Source organism: Corvus moneduloides, chromosome 5 (assembly GCF_009650955.1).
Source record: "Corvus moneduloides isolate bCorMon1 chromosome 5, bCorMon1.pri, whole genome shotgun sequence".
Classification (NCBI taxonomy): domain Eukaryota; kingdom Metazoa; phylum Chordata; class Aves; order Passeriformes; family Corvidae; genus Corvus; species Corvus moneduloides.
In genome coordinates this window covers 13068797-13089150 of record NC_045480.1, presented here as the reverse complement: position 1 = coordinate 13089150, position 20354 = coordinate 13068797, and the positions used below count along the sequence as shown (strand labels likewise).

The following is a 20354-nucleotide window of genomic DNA, read 5'->3' as shown; positions in this document are numbered from 1 at the left end:
GGAAACACTCTCCACAAAACGCTGTGTAAGCATTCAATGATTTTCTGTTAAGTGGCAAATGATGTAACTGATTTATTGCCTTGAGATAGAGAAATGCTTAAGATAGATAAATGCTAGGGCAAGAGGCATAATTACCGGGCTCCAACATTATTTTTTAAGACAGAAAGATAATTTGTAAATAATTTTTTCAAGGTATATTAATTTGCAATTAACAACAAATGTTCAAACACTTAATTGCACAGAAGGACCACAGAAGCATGTAACGAAGATACATCAAAAGCCACCCATGCAGCTTTCTGGTGGAACAAGTGACACTTCTATTCAGAAGTCACCTAAACTACACTGATCAACTGCACAAGTACCTCTGCAGTTGCAAAACACACTTAACTAGATGTCTAATATTCCCAGATGGAAAGCTCTCCTCTCAAATATTTTTCTTTAAGTATGAGGTGTTCTGTGATCAGAATCTAGAACTCTCTCAATTCATTTCCAATGTCTCATTAAAACAGTAGGAATAATGACTGGTCTTTAAACTGCTTAAACCTTGAAAGAGCCTTCAGAGAAACTGATGGCAGTGAAAGAATCCCAAGAGGATCATTTCAAATTCCCAAGTGTTAGGGTACTACAGCTAGTTCCTTGAACTATACTTCACACAAACATATGAACTGTCTTGATGGCTCAGTGATCAAAAGCATGAAGGAGCTGATGATGAAAAGCAAAGATGCAAGTTGTTCACAGATGAGACATCAGACAAGTTACCAAAGACTGAAGACAGGATCTCTCCTAGCAGTGTAAAAAGCAGCACAGCAACACATTACAGCAAATGGACTGAGAGGAAGAATACAGAATGTATAGCAGCCACTTCACTAAAAATGGGACCTCATCTGAAATCCTCATCCGAAAGCAGTTATTGTTTAATAAGAAAAAATCTAAAAGTACCCACATCTTGTTAACAATTTCAGGACTCAAGTCCCTGCCCTCTCCTTTCCAGAAACAGTGATCAACTTGTCTGCACTGGTTTCACTTGGGATAGGGTTAATTTTCTTCCCAGCATCAAGTACAGGGTTGTGTTTTTGTTTTGTGTTGGAAACAATGCTGGTAACTCAGGGATGTTTTTGTTATTGCTGGTCAGTGCTTACACAGAGCCAATGCCTTTCCTGCTCTGCATCCCACCCCACCAGTGAGGAGGCTGGGGGTGCACAAGGAACTGGGAGGGGACACATCCAGGACAGCTGACCACAGAGATATCCCAGATCATATGGCATCATGCTCAGCATATACAGCTGGGGGAAGAAAAGAGGAAGGGTGGAAATATTTGGCATTTGTCTTTCCAATTCACTGTTACATGTGATGGAGCCCTGCTTTCCTGGGGATGGCTGAACACCTGCCCACCCATGGTGAATGAATTCCTTGCTTTGCTTTGCTTGTGCACGTGGCTTTTTCTTCCCCTATTAAACTGCCTTTATCTCAAACCATGAGTTTTCCCACTTTTACTCTTCTGATTCTCTCCCCCATCCCACAGTGAGTGAGCAGCTCTGTAGGCCTGAGCTGCCAGCTGGGGCTAAACCATGACCAAAAATTCCTTATCACAATAGGCAAAAACCCTACATGTAAGAGAAAGGAAATAAATCCTAATAAAGAGGAGAAGATAAAGGTGCAGTGGCCTGTAAGCCAGCAAGCTTAGATCACTACACCAAGAATGTCATGTGTTTTGCCACTTTCATATTTTGTAGGTAATAGTCATAATCAAGAAGAAAGAAGGTGAATAAGCAATTACTAATTCAATTTAGGTATTTCAGTTAAATAGCTAAAGTTTGATAAAATAGGTCAGGGCCTTGGTTTCAAATAACCCTTATTTCAACTGACTTTCTCATTGCTAAAAATTTTCCTCTAAAAATGAATTAAAGACATACCCTCTGTAGCAGGATATTTCATGTATGCCAAAAATAAAAACTCCATTATTAAATAATTCATAGTCTTCAAAGGTAAGGTCAAAGAAGCAATCAAGAACCTGGATGCAGTACATGATGAAGAAATTTTAAAAGGCATACAATAATACAACTGGTTAACTCAAAAGCTCAATTTCACCAACACATTGTGCTATACTTGGGAAAACCAACAGCAGGACTGACAAAATACACAGTAGTAATTTTGTTCACGAAATTTGACATCTCCTACATAAATTTCAGAACAGCCTTTTAGTATTAAATTGTTCAAAAACTGTCCCCATTACTTGAGTATTAAAGAGTTATTAAAACTGCTGTCTTGAGTGAGTGAGGCATTTGCTAAGACTGTAAGACTGACAGCATGGATGCTATGATGCTCTTTGCATCCATGAAGTAGAACAGCACAGGTAATCTATATGGAATTTGACATTTTTATGTCAAACATAAACAATTTAATTTTGACTATTAAAGACAGAATCAACTGCAAAGATGAGATCTGCTGGATTATTTTATGGTTTAATAAAGGAAATGACACTTCTTTCCTCTCCTTAATGAAGACCTGCGTGGCAGGAGAGGAAGGTGGAAAGCACTGAGAATTACCATAATAATGTTGTAACAGCGTTTACAAAAAGAACATTAAAAACTTCTAGAAATCAAAATAACCAGGACACATTTTTACTCTAACCACTTCCATTTTATGTACACTACTGTTAATAAAATACAAACACTACCCAAAATTTAATCACCACTGACTGCTCTTACTGGAATTATTTGCAGTTTCTCCACCTCTGCATGTATACGAAGTTTTCACACAGTACACTCAGTTATGCCAGTATTAAACTGCTGGCTCCACCTAGTGTTGTTCATGCCCAGTGCCAACAGGCATTGAAAGCAGAGAGCCAGGCATCACACGGAGCTGTGCACTACTTCTGCTTGCTCCTTGGAAAAGCATCTCCCATCCACCTCACACAGAACTGTGCACACCCCAAGCAGCATTTTCACCAGTACTGACCATGAATACGGCCTCTCACTTATAAAATAAGCCATCTTCCTTTTTTTCATTTTGATGCCTTGAGAGGCCACCTAAAACCAGACACTAGACAAGAAAAAGGGAATAAAGGTAGGTATTTATTTGAAGGGCATTCAAAGGTACCCCCTGGGGAGCCAGAGGCTACTTCCAAGATGGACAACAGGTCACAAGTTCTTCACACTTTTATAAGTTTGGTTTATTTGTATATCAGGGTTAATTCTCCAATTAAAGCTCCAGTTAATGATGTCGTTTCCCCAAGCTTGCCCCCCTCCCTTTAGAGGCTTTGGTTTACATTTTGGGCCTAGGATGGTCTGGATGTCCTTGAAGAGCAGGCCTGGAGAGGCTTTGTTATGTCTACCTAGCACGAGAGAGCAGAAGTTAACAGGCTCCAAGAAACTTCAGAGTTACCCACTGAGCAGTACAGGATTTGGAAAATACTCAAGTTAAAACCAAAGGCATCAGTTTCATTTTCAAAACAACAAAATACACCTTTTAAACTCTTGTGGAGACAAGAAAGAGTGCCAGAAGTCTTCTGGTAACTTACACAGAATGCACTTCGATTCCACTGATGAGGCAGTATTGCTGTTACTGTGACAGACTCTTTCAGGCCTAGAAGTTGTTTTTCAGAAAAATAGTTCCTCCAATACGGACTGACCCTAAGGAATAGCAGATGGCTCATCTATTCTTTTGGTCTTTTCCATAAGGAAAAAGGGAAAGGAAATCTGTCTGGATAGAACTGTAAAGTGGTATCTATGAAGCTTTTAACCCAAAATGATTTTAGGCTGCATTTTATCTACCTTGATTGAAGCAACAGCTCAGCTTTAGGGTTGGTGGCAGAACTGGAATGCAGACAGGGCTGACTCACTCAGTTTGCATGTAACAGAACTTCTATAAAAATCAAGTTTTACATTTCTCAGATTCTACAATTATTTGTACACAGTTCACCAAAATACAAGCTGCAGTAACATTTAGATCTAAGGATAACTTGATTTAGTACCTGCAGACCAGAAGATACTATTTTTTTCCTACAAACACCACCTTGTAAATTTGTATATTAATCTTCTAAAAATCCTACTACTAAAGTTACCAACAACTAGGCAGATACAGTACTTTTGAATGCTTCCTAGTAGCTGAAGAGAATCAAAACTTTCTTCACACAGTAACTACCAGAGCTGAAGCCTACAGTTTTTGTTACAGAAAAACTAATCTTGTGCTGCTGCCCCCTGACACCATCTCCTCACTGGTGTCCTTCATCTGGAATTCACATTCCAGAGTCTGAGGAGTTTGCATCATTGCCCTCCAGGACCTGCTGATGCTACTGACTGTATACTTTGGGATGACGGGTAGGTTTAGTATGACAGAGTAAAAGGAAAACCTGGATCATCCTGCTGTCTCAGGAACCCCTTCATAAACTTACTCTGCAGGTCCTTAAAAGGTGTGGGACTTTGACTGCCAGGTTATTTTCTGTCAGAACTCACCCCTAAGAGCCAGAGATCATTTTCAAATTCTGAGTCTCATTTTATTCAGGTGCACCATTTTCTTGTGACAGCACTATTCTTCATCTTATAGTGGTTTACAGTAAGCCAATTAATAACAATCTGTTTTGATTTTAGTTATTATGCCTATAGGTTTTTAAGCTGTTCACTTTATAAGCATTAAGATAAATAAATAAATAGATAAATCCATTTAAACAGTACACACTTACCTGTAAGCATTAATGTAATCCTTTCTGTGTTGTAGAAGAAAATCTTTCAGCTTTCCTATATGAGAAATCTAAATGAATTGAAATCATAATTAGTTTTCAGATAACTGATTATTTTGTTTAAAGTTCAGTATTCCACATTTCAAATGTGAATTCATAAATTTTTTTTTCTATAATTAAATAGAATAATAAAATTTACTCTTTTATACTAGAATTTTCACGTTTTCCAAGCAGTCAATACATAAAAATAATCTAAAAAAGATCTGTTGTATGAAGGTCCAGCTTTTCTTCCCAAAAAGCATAAACTAAAAAGTAAATATAACTATAATATTAAACATTAAAAATATTAAACAAGGTAACACAAAACATTATCTAAATTGTCAATCCAGAATTTAGTGACTCCAGAATTTAATGTATACTTTGGAAATAAATTCATTTTGGAAGACCACACAAGAAATTTTTAAACTCTTTACTGATAAGACACACATATTCCAGTTCAGCTATCAAAACTTGTATGGCAAAGTACTGACCCTCTCCCTTCTACTTTTGCCATAACACAGTGACCAGTTTGTGCCCAAACTAAAGTAGTATCTCTTCCATCTGATAATCATTAGTAAGTTTTGCCAGATCATACATCCCAATCAAATTTCCATTTCTGAATTTCCACCTTACTCTGGATAACTTTTACTATAAATCACTTTATTTTCTTTTTTAAGAAATCTTTACAAAGATCTTTTGGGAAGCCAAAAAAAAGAAAAAAAATCTGAAACAACTTTTGCAAACTTCAGTCTGATTTAAAAGATTTGGTGTAGCATAAGATGCTGCTTATTTTAGAGAATGGAGGAACTACAAGAAGTGTAGCTTAATTTGCCAGAGAAATGAGAAGACATGATGGGAAGGGGAAGATAATTCTATACATTAGCAGTATATATTTTCCAAGGTATGCAGAGGAAACTTTTTCAACTATATTCTCAAATATTAATTAATAATTCACTGTAAAAAAAGCATGCAAGGAATTTTACAAAACCATAGTTGTTTTAGTTTACAATAAATACGGTTTACTCCATGTATCTGGGAAAAAGCATCAGAAACTGTTCAAGTCTTAAAATCCTATTTTCATGCAAATGATCTTTGTAATTATACAAAAAAAAAAAAAACCACAGAGAAAGAACACAGAATAGTTTGGATAAATAGAAGATTAATTCCCCCAATTATTTTTTTTCAAAATCAGGTCTTTTAAAAAAAGTGCAAGGAAAAAAATGTACTTAGTAAAACCACAGTAATTTTTACAAGTCAAGGTGTTTCCTTGTGCAAATAAATAAGCCTCCATTTCCCTATTATTATTTGCTCTGTTTCAGTTTTACTACAATTCATCATATTGGATAAGGATTTTCCCTGTTTTCATGTTTCAAGTTTTTTGTGTGATTAACACAGGAAATTTCATCCAATTCACAGCAAACTGAGTTCTGTCAGTACCTTCAGGAGTTTCCTAGTGTGTTAGCACCATTATACAGAGTAAGAAGGGAAATACGGCAATTCCTACAAGACCAATGAGGCCCAAAGAGTAAGCTAAACCATTCTACAGTTGTTCCTTCTCATTGCCATGTTAACTTATTATTTGCACAGTAACCTCTTTCTCAGCTCAGACTTGGTATGTCATCAAATTTGCTGAATAGGTAAATCAAGCTTGTCTATGAAAGCAAAACATTTAAAACAGCTATACAGTGTTCCAATGGAACAATAATACTTAATAGGCAGAAAGTACTACAGAGGACAAAACAAATGTAAAATAAGAAACATTTCAAAACATTTACATTAAAGCATGAGAACACACTGAACTAGAAAACAGATAAGCAAAATTTTGTAAGCAATAAATTTTAATATTGCTGCAATAGCTACAATTTAGGAGTGATTAACAAGCAGAAAGAATCAGAATGACAAGCAAGAACACTGTCTTACAGTAATTAATTCATCTAGTCACAAAGAGCATTCTATTTAGGCTAAAATTGTCATCATGTGTTTGAATTGCACTGACCCCACTTTGCCTCTCCTTCATTTGTAAAGCTATTTTCATGAATTTAGAATGACACCATTATGCCCATACTCACATCAAGCTCTTAGTTCCCAAGATTTGCATCAGAAGTGAGACTTCTTGTTCTAGTTTCCCTCAAATTCTAACAGTATCTTCTGCAATTCTGCACTGCTGATATTTCTTTTGCCTTTTGTTACCATGTACTACTGGCATAGCTTTCAATTCGTCACAACCGTATGAACAAAATTAACACTTTTTATTAAAAAGAAGGTCTCACTAGTATTAAAGGGAGAGAATATTAACTTTATTTCTAAAAATTCATTGGTATTTTTGTATGATGCTTGATTTTCTGTGGACACAAAATATCCCTGATCATACAAACATAAATCTTGAAGATATCTCCAGGGTCAACAACTTGCAGTTATTCTGAGGTTATCAGAGGCCCATCATACACATTTTGGAAAGTCATCAAGCTTCAGCCTAAAGGTAATAAAGCTTCTCCCTATTACAACTGAGAGGTTTTATTATAATCCTATTGTTCTTATTAAAAATAAGAACTTGTCTAATTTCCAGGTTTACTGATTACCAACTTCTATCCATCTGTTCTTGCTTCAAAATGGACCTTTCCCTTAAAGGTCTACTTCCCTGCCTGTGTTTTTGACTTTACCCTCAGTAATTGTATCTATGAATCTATCTATCTTTTGTAGCCCAGACAAATGACCCCAAGCTTTTAGTTCCTTCTCACGAAACAGTTCTGAAGTTGCTGAACCCAGAGCTTTCCTCTGCATTTGTTCCAGTTTGTATCCATCCATTTCCAATGCAGATCACTAGAAAGGCATTCACTGGTGTTGGTTACTTTGTAACTATTTCTGCTGGAAACACCTTTTTTTCCTACTATTTTTCTAGTTCCAAGTATGTATCTTGCTTTTACCCCACTGGTCCATGGCTTTTTCCTTATTAATTTAGTCTAGAGTCCGTGACTAAACTATTCCCCATCTATACTCCAGTTGCATGACAAATCCACATTTTTTGCTAATTTTATTAAAATAGCTAAGGAATATTTTAACTTTAGGAGGGTTTTAGTATCATTAGCAACTCATCATGAATTTGGCCAAATCTAACTTTATTTCTGTAAAATATCTTCCCTTCTGCAACGGTTTTCTTGGCCAGTTTGTCTTCCTCACCCTGGTTTCCACTGCTTCTGGGATAAATTTTTGTATCTTCTCCAATTAATCTTTCAAGTAGATCTAGTAGAATTTTAAATCCCACTTGCATTTCAGCACATCCATTTTTCCACTCCATTTACCCATCCATCATAACCGCAACTTCCAATTTGCTCTACATGCCTGTTTTCAAAACATTTATACCACCAGTTGCCACAGGTGTCAAAAGGATAGATTAAAGCAATTTGAAGAAGCACAAACACATCTATTGGCCTCTCGCCATGGTTCTCATTCTTTGCATCTGGAAACTGGCTTGCTTTCTCTCTGAAAGTCTGGAGCAGAGAAATAAGCCTTTCCATCAACCCTGAAATAAAGAAATTATTTCCTTCCCCTCTCCTCGCCCCCACAGGATAGGAGGGCTCAGCGAAAGGCCCTTTGTAGCTGCAGCATTCTTGCACTACATAAAGACTACACTTATCTCATAGGGAAGAACACTGCTGAATTTCCAGGTAACTGACATTTCTAGGAGAATCAGTGGAATAAAATACCTTCCCTCACAATATTGTGAGCACCAGTTATATCATTATAGCAACAGCATCTTCTTGAGCTTCTGTTCACTACCAGAATACAGTGGGTTATCTTCCTTCTAACAGTGAAGACCACTTAGGACCAGGCTCTCCCTCCTCTCTTCTCATTCCCACTGACACTCCCTTGAGGGTCAATACCACACCCCAAAACACTGAAATTACTTTTTTTTTTTTTTTAATTACTCTTCTGGAAAGAATTGGTTTCTTTCATTTCAGCTCCACAAATACCTGTAACAGCACAAGGGAGGGCAGGAACTGAATAGCACCAGTAGGGAACTTCCTACAGGATGCATCTGCCATGAATCAATAAGGTATATTTAATTACAACCTAAGAAATTCAACATGATAACCCCCTAAGCTCAGGTACTGAATCTGGAGACTCCAGGTATAACTTAAGAACTCCCAAGTGTAGTTCTAATCATGAAAACGCAACTGGTTTACAGTGAAGCAGCAGCAGTTTGCCACTGTGTGACAAACAAAAGCATGACCATCATGCAAGTGAAAAACACTATAAATTCACATTAAAGCTTGTAACGTAACATTTTAGAAGTGACTTTAGGTTCCAGTTTGCACTGGATCCTCACTGTAAACTATCTATAATACATATATCTGTGGTTTGTTGCCACTCTAGATTTTTTAAACAACTCTTACTAAAACATAAAAGCAATTATTGCATCTAATGCAGGTCCGACACAAAAGGAAGCTGTGAATGGCTGCCATCTGCTACCACAGGTGGCATGCACAGCTCTATTTATACTTGGGGCCTGCACTAGAAATGGTAGATGTTCCCCTGTTTAGAGATTTTTCTAATGATTTCAGCGCAGCCTAAGTTATTTATAAAGATGAGAAACAGGAAAGCATTGCCTCCAAAGCAGCATCTTGATGAGACGCACAGACTTTAGAACGAAGACGCTGACTACGCTTCCTTCAGTCTCTTAGCAATACATACAGCATTTCTTTCCACTCCCAACAAAGAATTGATCACTCATGAAACAGTAGGTTCCAATTTGCATGCATTTAACCCACTGCAAGAAGCAGCAGCATTGTTTACGATTAAAATGATTGGACTAGGTCCCCGTGACATATTGTGGAGAGAATTCAACCGTGCTGAATAGTCATTTTCATTGAACAAATACAGCGTTTTATCAAATTTACTCTTCCATCAGAACAATGCACAACTATTTCCTACCATATAAAATTGACTGTTACACTTCGCGCTGTATTGCCACTCTGAATTTTTGAAAGGTGTACTTTGTTAAAAGAAACTTTAAAAATTACTTAAAACCAACACATAATAGAAAGGCTTTTGTAAAAGTTGTGAGAGACATGGTATTTACTGTTGATTCAGCAGCACTAACAAGCACTACTGACTATAGTGCCTTATTAACCCTAAAAACAGGGGGAAAAAAACCAAACTAAACAAAATGTTACATTTAATTTTTCAATATGTTTGAAAAACATTATCTCTAATGTCTTATCTAAATAGATTTCATCTACAGATTCATAAAAAGGTGACTATATTCTACAAGCCCCTTTGCAAAAAGCAGAGAATTTAAGATTGTTATAGTATTAGTATCTAGACACCTATCAAGTTTTCAATTTCAAACATACAGTCAAGCCAAACATAGCCATTATCTATTTCAAGAGAAATTCTGAATTTCAGTAAGACATCAACTGAAGAACAGAAACTGGATGTTTCTGTTCAGTCTCAGTACTAGGAGAAGATACAGTAATTAGTGTAAGAAGATAAACTTGTTTTTCCAATGTCTAAATCATATTTAGAAAAAATAATTTTAAAAAAAAATTTAAAAAGAAAAAAAAAAGGAAATTTTCCACGCTTAGTGCATGTAACAAAGGTAAGTGTTTTCAGTAATCTGGAATAAAACCCAAACAGAATAGATACTATAAATGGAAGCACAATTTATATTAAATAAATTTTTTAATCTTACCTAAACTATTACAGTTGAAAACTAGGTAGAAAGGTTTTGATGCAGAAATGAACTCCTATAGAGAACTTTTCCAGTACAAACTACCTTTGCTTAGATATATGAACTTTTAAAAAATACAATACGGGAAAGGCCAGGTCCCAGATTGGTTATATTTTGTCTAGGTAATATTTTAAGCACTGTCAGCCCATTGAATCAACGCAGGCTCTTGCTGGATCTTGCTAAGAACTGACAAGAGTTTTGATTTTAAAGTACTGCTACTTGGATTCTACATTTCAGACACTGGAACCTTCAAAAGATGAAATTATGTAATTCGCTGGTACAGTGACATGCAACAGAGATTAAACCAACTAAATTAAACCAAAGTTTGAATCAGGAGCCGAAACTCTTGAATTGAAACGTGTGAAGACTGTTCTTTAAAGGATTTGCTGGTGAGTTCCCAGCACGCCATGAGGTGGAGCTGTGCCCCCAGGATTGATGGCAGGGACACACTGGCTGCCTCCACACGTCAACCGGCCAGTTTGCAACTGATTTGTCTCTTGAGGGGATACATTTGGTTTAGGTTTCCCCAGCAAATGTGAAAGTTTCTAAAATAGGTCACGCAGATCAATTGCTCTCGTAATCTGAGACCCGAAAGAGCAAATAATATCTAAACTGTGGCGTGGGGGTGGCCCGGAGCTGGAAGTGGGGAGCAGGAGGCGAGGAGACAGCCAGCCTGGCTACCTCTAATCTCAGGAAAATTGTGACTTTGTTCAGTTTCTGCTTTACATCAGCATATATGTTACAGCAGCAGCAACGGGCAGGGAAACACTTCTTACTGCATTTTATTAGAAGCCTTGCATTTGGAGCAAAGGAATTAACCAAGAATGGGGGGGGTCATGTTACTAAAATGTGTGGTACATGGAATAAGAACATTCAAAACTGAATTAATTGAATTAAAAGCCATGAAAAGGAAGAGTGAGGCTACTTGAAACTTCAAGGTAAAGATGGTACAAAGTTTTAAATTTTTTTTTTTAAAGTTTAATATTATCAGTATTTTTCTAATTTAAAATAACACAATTTTTAAAAAATATAAAATGGAGGCAAAATTTTAAGGAATCATCTCAGAAAATTTCATTAGCGATTGCGGAATATTGTGTTTGCAGAATACCACGGGCATTATTTGGTGCACATTAACAAACCAATTAAGAAATCTAAAGATTTCTTAAACTGCACTAAGAAGCAAAGCAAATTTCCTGACACCTGGTCTGGAGTAGAAAACACTTCATTTTGCTTACTATCAAACCATCAAAAAGGAAGAAGTAAAAAAGCACTATCTTGTACATTAAAACTAAAAAAAAACCCACTTGGCTCTAAAACCTTTCTTGGTTTTGTGTTGGGGTTTTTTTTTTGTTCTTGCTTTACTTAACATATTTTTATATATACTGCTTGTGGTTCAAAAAATTGACTCACTGATTTATGCTACTGTCAGCTTACACTGAAATACTTTGCCTCTAAAGTGCATTTTAGATCTGCATTTGGTTATTTTTATTTTTTATTCATTGTTAATTATACAAAATGGAAAATTTGGTAGTAAATAACTCACTATCAGCCTAAAAGCCTCATATTTCATCTTACTATGCTTTCCATAAAAATAATCCAAACTTAGTGTAAGATTCAGTCAAATATATAAAGAAAAAATTATTCTTGCAATTTTGTGACACAACTGCAAACATTTTCTGTTCAAGACTCTTCTAGTAAGAGTGTAGCAAAAAAAACTAAGATCCAAGAGCTCAAAAACTCATTCCCCACTGACCACAATAAAGACTGAAAGCACCCTGTATTATCACTGGATGAAGGTTTTACTGGAATGTTATTTGGGGATAAGGTTGATGTGTATGGTACTGACAGCAAAGTCCAACTGTATAGAAAAATTACTTTGAAGTCACTGATTTCTTTTTAAGAAATTATCCTAAAATATATCATATATCTTAAAACTGTTTTAAATGCTTTGTACTTCAGATATTTGTAAACAGAGGGGGGAAAAAAGTCTTACTTTTTAGGATAATTACTTACAAATACTGAATTTCAACTCTAAACCAGAAAAATGCAATATACACAGACTAAGATAGAGGTCTGGGTTAATTTTGTCACTGTTTCCTTAGGTCTTGTGGGAACACACTGGTTTGATACCATCACATACAGAAGCACATCTAGATATTCTGAAAATGGTCTGTAGAGAGTCAATAGGAACATGAGATGACCTGAAAAAATTAACAGTAGGCTTCCCACAATGTAACATCATGCTAAAGGGTTTTAGTAACTAGTTTTCATTTATTCTCAGTGGCAACAACTTTCAATTAAAAAAAAGAAAGAGCACAACATCTGATTTTAATAAAACTTACTATTTTCCTTTTTCTTGTTTATTGTCAAACTCTAATCATAACTTTCTTTAACATTTGTATTTTTACACAATCATCCAAAACCTCATTGACTAAAATATATACCCCACAACAATTGTGGGGAATGTTTTGGTTGAGAGATACAAGGAAATTGGTCAAAATGCATACTTGCAATAATTGGCCTTTACCATTGCTGTTGAAAATGCTCCATTTAGAGCCTTTCAGTAATTGCGTTCAACGTTGCTTGTGTCTTTCTGTAAGAGATATTTTCCTTGTCCCTTGCTCTCAGTCTGAGCTCATTTTAGTACTACATTTTCTTGACTCAAAAATGTTTTATGATATAAAGAGAGATTTCCAGTCTCATTTAACATATCCTCAGCAACAAATGGTTAGGTTACTCTTTCTGACCATTATTATGAAATCTTTTGATTTTCTGAGAAGTTTTTGCAGTGCAATTCAGAGAGTTCCATGTGCACGTGCTTCACTTTGGGACCAAGCTGAATCTGCTTCAGCGTAAGCCACTGCATGGCACCGTAGGGGCTGTGCCCGGGGCAGGGGCTGCGCCCGGGGCAGGGGCTGAGCCCGGGGCAGGGGCTGTGCCCGGGGCAGGGGCTGTGCCCGGGGCAGGGGCTGTGCCCGGGGCAGGGGCTGCGCCCGGGGCAGGGGCTGAGCCCGGGGCAGGGGCTGCGCCGCCGCCGTGCTCCCTGAAGCCGCGGCCAGAGCTGAGCCTCACTCACGCTCCGCAGTCCCTCTGCCAGGCCCTTCCCGCTCAGAGTTCTACATCTTCGGTGTATTTGTATTCATACACCCATACACTCATATAGAGCATGAACTGACACAACACCTACTGTGTCTCAAAATCCTACAACTCTTGTCAAATACTATTCAAAGGGGCAAGTCTCTTCCTGGATTTTCATCACTGGTACAATAATGTTTTTACTGCAAAAATACTTCTACTATGTTTCAACACCTTAATTTGTATTATACAGACTGAACATTACTTTAGTGGTTGCCCTAGCATTTATTCCAAGCAAGCTTCTCCTCCATTAAAACAACAAGAAAAACACCCAGTCAGAAATGAGATGTTTATGAATCCTTTTCTAAAGAACATGTCTAGATCAGGCACAATAAATACAGACACTGGAAATAAGATAATTCTTTACACATTAAGATTTTAATCCAAGTGCTTTATGGTATCAGCATAAATATTAAGACAAAGGGCCCTTTCTGCTCCCTCTTCCCATGTAACAGGAAACCCCAAGAGCTGGATCCTCTACTCTAAATTGTAGGAACTTCCTGGGCCCTGGCAACTGTTAAGTCCTTGCATGGCTGATGCAGAGTGACGCACTTAGAGAGGCTATTCACATCCTCAGGAAACCCAGACAGAGCTTCTCCATCAGGCGCACACATCTCCTCCTCTGCCCCATCTCAAATGCTCTGCTTCACTGCCTTTTTGAGCAAGCCACTTCTCCTTTGTTAGAGCACCTAGGAAATAGTCCATACCAAAAAAAACCTCCTCCATCCTTGGGCAAAATAACTCTTCTCCACTAGTCCTTATAACAGCAAACTGAGGTGAGGAAAAATACAGTAGCAAAAAAAAGGATAATCCTTTCAATAACTCTTGGACCAGACAGGAATACTGTCAGTCTGAAATCCAAATATTATCCAATTTCTTTCATCCTGCCCCTTTCTGAGAAATATGAGTATCTTATAAAATGGTTATCAAGGCAAACCATGACAGGTTCTCAACTACAGCAAGGGCTACAAGTTTATCAGAGCACAACTGGGACTAAAAGCATCACAGAACAAAGACAGCTAATTTTGTCCCCACTCGAGAATCTTCTGACATGACCAAAGTCCAAGAGAAGAATCTCTTCCTTTAGAGCACACTGCCCTTACATATTTCCATTAAGTTAACTACCAAATGACCATTACATTCCCAAGGTAATGTATGAAGTGTCCAAAAAAGTATCTCTGGACGCCAGGATTTGCTCGTCACAAAATGCTATTCATGCTCATTTTCATCTACCTAGGGGTATTTGACAGCTGTTTTGCCTATGAAATAGATGCCCCCACCATGAGGAGAATAATTTCTACCTGAAAAAAATAGTCACATAAAAATTTCTCTCTAGAAAGTGCTTGCAGAATTTGTGAGGAGGAAGTTTTAGCTGTAATTAAAAGGGAAATCAATGCTATTCTCTCACATCTGAGTAGTACTGACAATTCAAAAGTATACTTTAATCACTGAAGCAGAAATCCCTGACAAGATTTCAAGTTGTTCTGAAGTAAGGCACTTTCCTTTCTCACTTTTTCCCAGCCATGAATCTCAGTAAGATTTTTTAAATGTCCACTTCCTGTAATTTTGGTAATTTTAGAGTATAATTATTTTTACATTTTTATGATGCCTTTGGGGTATCATTACAAATATTTTTTAAGCATTTAAACTTAGAAAAATAAAATTAAGTAATAGCTTCTCTTGAGGAGAGACTGTCAGTCCTGTTTTGAATAAACAATTCCTTTTAAAGGCAATGTAGAGATTTATATCCGCTGTAGCCATAGAAATTAATCTAGAGTTTAAACAAAATAGAGTAAAACATCATTTATTTAATGAAAATCAGAACGGTGCTATTGGAAATGAAAGTTGGGTTTCTGTTTTTTTAATCCAACAGACAGTTTTGTATGCAATTGTAAGATTTTACTTGATGGGCTACTTCTTACAACTTAATCATACTCATTTAACCAATTTGAACAAAGCATTCAGATTTCTGAGTTTTAATTTTACTTGATATAAATGCCAATCACTAAAAAAAAAGAAGTTAAGGATTTTCAGGTTTAAAAAGCTAAAATTAAATGTACGAAACATTTCAATGATAAAGCAATCATGAGAAACTGCTTTGACATTGCGAGGCCAACAGGAACACAACACAAAAATTTTTATGAGGTTTCTCAATATACAAAGTTTGGGAATAGCAGAGAAAATAAAAGTGCACAAACTGGAAGGCATTTTATATGTCACCACAGCTAAAAAAATGTTCAGAAATAGTGGTTCCTATAGACTAAGTATTTACAAGTTTGCCTGCAACATGTTCAGCATTCTGACCCTCAACAAACAATCCTACAACATAAAGATCTTCAAGGTTAAACTAATTAAGTATTTATAGGTCAGTTAAGTAAGAGTTAAAAGAGCAACAGCATTTGTTGCTTTTTCAAAAAGCAAGGAAAAGAACTTGAAGTTCACATGAGGAAACACTGATATGCTTCACAATGTAACATCAAAACAAAACACATTGCCCAAAACCTAGAAAAAATATCACATCACAATAAACTGGAAAAGTTTCCTGTGGCAACATCTGCAATAGCCACATAAATTTTACAGAAGTTGTGAAAAATACTGAAGTATACAGTAGAAGGAAACTTAATCAAAAAATACAGTTAACAGATGATATCTCTAATTCACGTATACATTATAATACACTATTCTGTGGCACTTTTTGTGGTTACATTACCTGTATATAAGCCACCATGTAAGCTTTCCTTGACCATAACAATAGGAAATAATCAAACCATATCAGAAAAGTAATAAAAATACATAATAAAGTTCAGCCTTATTTACAACTGCACTGTGAACTCAATTATTCTATTATACAATTACAAATACATTACCAAACAAGAGAAAGAAAGAAAATTAATCTGCTTAAAAGCCGAAAGTTTCTAGTAAGACATTAACTGTTCATAAGCCAGAGTACAAACTCTGAAAGCCTCAAGAGATAAGAGCTTCTGGTCTCCTCCGCTAAACTCAGTCTGTAGGAAAGAATGATCTAGGAGACTCAGCCGAACCAAGACTCACATGGAGATAACAAAGCTTGGCTTGTAATCCAAATGCCAAAGAAGAGACTCACTGAAGTGAGCTTTGCAAGACCATGCAAGACACCTCAAAATACAACAGTCTGTTGCTGTCTCCTAGTTAACTGACCTGTATCCTGTAATTGGCTCCCATTCCCTGCAACATATTACTAATTTCTGAAAGCATTTTATCTGTCTCTAGAAAGTCAAATTCACAGGAACCCACAACTTCACACAGTAGGTGGCTTTTTGAAGGCGCACATCCACAGAAAAGAAAACACAGTGCATAAATAGGGAGAGAAATAGAAACAAACAAAAAAAAACTAAGGCAAAAACAAGACACACAAGAAAAGGAAACAAAAGAGTTAGCTGAAATAAAATGAAACAGCATCCGCACTAAGACATACCATCACTGTATACTACTGTATTAAGTCTGAGGTTCCAGTCAGCAGTCAACTCCAAAGGGCTTCCAAGAAGAGAGGGCTGTAAACTACAGCACTATCCCCATGGCTGCTCAGGAAAGGATCACAGCCTCCATTCTGGAATTACTAAGTGCCCAGCCAGCTGTGAGACAATCTTAGGAAACAAGATGGTGGAATAGACACTGACATATTATATTTATTGATAGATTCCTGTTCACAAGCACTTTGCAGTGGGAGCCACATCAGCTATCCAGCACCTAAGTACACTGAGATAAGATCACAGAAACCACCAGTGCAATGAAAAAGATTGTGCTTACTCTATAAACTCTCATGAATCAGAAGACCTTTAGAAGACAAAAATCTATCAAAACACTTATTTTGCAAAATGAACTTGAGTTCTTATTTTACTCGAAACACTCTGTTAACAGAGAGAATAAAGCAGAGACTACTTTCCTTCATACACCTTTTTATTTTATAGGCAACATCACAGTTTCTCAATAGTTTGTGTCATATGCATTTCAGATATGCCACCGTTTTCATAGAGATCTTCCTTTCACAACTTTCTGCTGATATACATGTGGCCATTGCTTTGGCATGTAGGGCAAGAAGGAACCACCAAGTAACTAAAACACCACCATGTCAACAAGTAAACACAAACTGTCCAGGAGCTTACAGATTAAGCTGTAGGAGTTACTAAGATGCTTTGTGTTAATACTCAGTGTCTATCAAGCAGTTTCACTGTATCTCACCAACCCATACACAGTGAAAAAAAAAATCAATGTTACCTCTGTCTTCTGCCATAACAACTAGATTGCCCAGGCTGGGTTGCAGTAGCCAAATACTACTGCATTGTGCAGAAATAACAAAACAATTGGATGAAAAGTACTTGTGTTTCAGCAGACAAGCATACAGAGAAATTGCAGTATCTCTTGTAAGATGGATGCTGGTTTGTGCACAATTTTCACTTAAGGCTAGAGGGAAATGCTACTGCAATTTGCCACAATGTTTCACAGCTCTCACAAGAATTAAAGAACAGTCTCCATGTCAAGGACAGAAGTGATACTACATTTTCCAGTTTCTATTTGGGTTACAAACACCTGATTTAACAAACGTCACACGACTGCTCCACAGCTCTGCTCTGCATTACAGACGAGTCAGTATTACTGAAACACATTTCATCAGTTTTTCAGTATTCTGCTCATGCACTGGCATGAGCTTAGGAAGAGAGAAAGGTAAACATGAAGTACGTCCCTGCTGAGGAGCTATCTCACTAGCAACTTTAAATGGAAATGTTGAGGCTGTGCATCACAACTAGAACATGGAAACTTAACACTAGCAAGAGAATTTACCATACAGAGACTGGTCAAGATGAAGTGGTAAATGTCAAGCAGATATCTGACTGTATGAATAAATGGAACAGGAGCTGGTAAAGCTCACTGCAGTACAAGGGTGAAAAAATAAGAGAAACATTGAAAAGTGAAGGAAGGGAAGAATTGAAGATGGAAGGGGGAATAGAAACAGAAGCAGAAAGGCATGGTCTGAGGTAAAGAGTGAAAAAACATGAGAAGTAAGGTACACCCAACCTAAAGCAGTAATTTTAGTTTCAGTGCAAATAAGAGACGGATATAAAGAGACACAAGAGCCTAGCATGTATTAGAAGAATGTTTTAATAAACCAAAACAAACCCAAAAAAAACCCCAAACCCCACATTTAATGAGGAATGAAACAAACCCCCAAACCAATTATTAAATCTCTTTGGACGTAAAATATTCTCCTTGAACGTGCTCAAAATAGCCTAAACAAAACACTGTAAGCTATATATACGCTAGCAAGGAGAGGGTTAACCTGACCTTATGTTTTAATAGCATGTTCCACTCTTTGGCATATCAGCGTTAGAAGCAGAGCATTCCAAAATTATAATTTTTCCCCACAGAAACACGTAATTTCAAAAGCCTGTACCTCTAATGTCATACCAATGGAAAAGCATGTTGTTGAACACAGTGTATAGCAGTGGTGCATCCTTAAAGTCAGAATATCTAAACCAGTTTGAAGATATTTTATTTTTTTTGTCCTGAATGTTCTTCAGTCTCCTACAGCGCAATTCAAATGCTATTCCTGCATAAGCAACTCAAGCGTCTGTCTGACTACAGCATCAATAAGCACGGAAGAGACAAAAATGAGTAAGGATAGAAAAATAAGGAGAAGGAAAATAAACCCCATTGTCTAAATAGAAGGTTTTGCTCACATAACTTTGTTTAGCTCTATCTCGTTGCACTGTATCAAATTAGCTGTACTGTGACTTCTTATGTAGCTTAAGTAACTCAACATGATTTTTCTATTACTTAAAATGATTTGAGGAATTTGCACTTCAGAAAATTTTTAAAAAGCATAGCTTTAATGACTGCAACCATTTTTTTATTGTTTAGTTAGTAGCCATTATTAATACTAATTAATGTCACAAATGGAGTCAAGAAAAGGAAGAAGTCCAAAAAGCAAGAGCTGGACAAGACAGGAAAGAAAAGGGTTCACACAGACTGCACTTTGAATTCCTTTGTCTTATACAACAAATCAGATAGCAACAAGAGGAACAAGCCTCCCTTCTGCTGCAGAAAGTAAAACAGCTGACTAGGTATTTGTGGGCAACCAAATTATCCTTCTCATAGTTAACAGTTTCTTGCCACTTAAGTAAGTGAGAGCCTACTAATTTTGTAATGTATAGAAAGTCAGCCAAAAATCAGGAAATAAATATCGCAACAAAGGAAACAAATGGAGAGCAAATGAGGAAGAAAAACACCAACAACAAGAAATCAGTGACCCTAAAATTGTGACAGCTTTCAACAAAAACCTATGACAAAATACGATACACAGAACCAGAAAGAAAAGCACATGTCAGAAACGTAAGAGACGGAAAGAAAAATGAAGGCAAAAGAAAGTTACTTCTTTTAAAAACGTGGAACAGGAGAAAATGGAGTGACTCCTGAAGGACATCAATTTTTTTCTGAAATCAGTACTAGGGATTATAATATACTTAATATTCCCTTTAGATTTAAAAATGATCTTACAAGGGAAATTAAATGCATTTCCTTGAACAGAGGCAGCTAAAAGATGCATTCTCTCCGCCGGGTTTGGAGCCCTGCTCCGAGGCAGTGGACATGTACAATTATAGGAGCTGACTCAAGTGATCTGGTTCGAAAACGGCCAACACACAAATATCCATTGAAGCACGAAGGACAAACACTTTCACTTTTAAAATTTCTCTTTCCATTAAACTGAAAACACAGTTGTTTTTTTAATACTGACTG

At 36.7% G+C, this 20354-nt stretch overlaps 1 protein-coding gene across 2 annotated transcripts in view; it reads right to left on the bottom strand.

Moving 5' to 3' along the window:
• The window catches only part of STX18 (syntaxin 18), a 62800-nt gene that overhangs the window by 24266 nt on the left and 18180 nt on the right, over positions 1-20354 (bottom strand). For both annotated transcript variants that reach the window (XM_032110524.1, XM_032110525.1), the window contains exon 2: positions 4682-4749. In XM_032110524.1, the coding sequence (XP_031966415.1) occupies positions 4682-4749 (68 nt within the window). The remainder of the gene's footprint in view (positions 1-4681; positions 4750-20354) is intronic.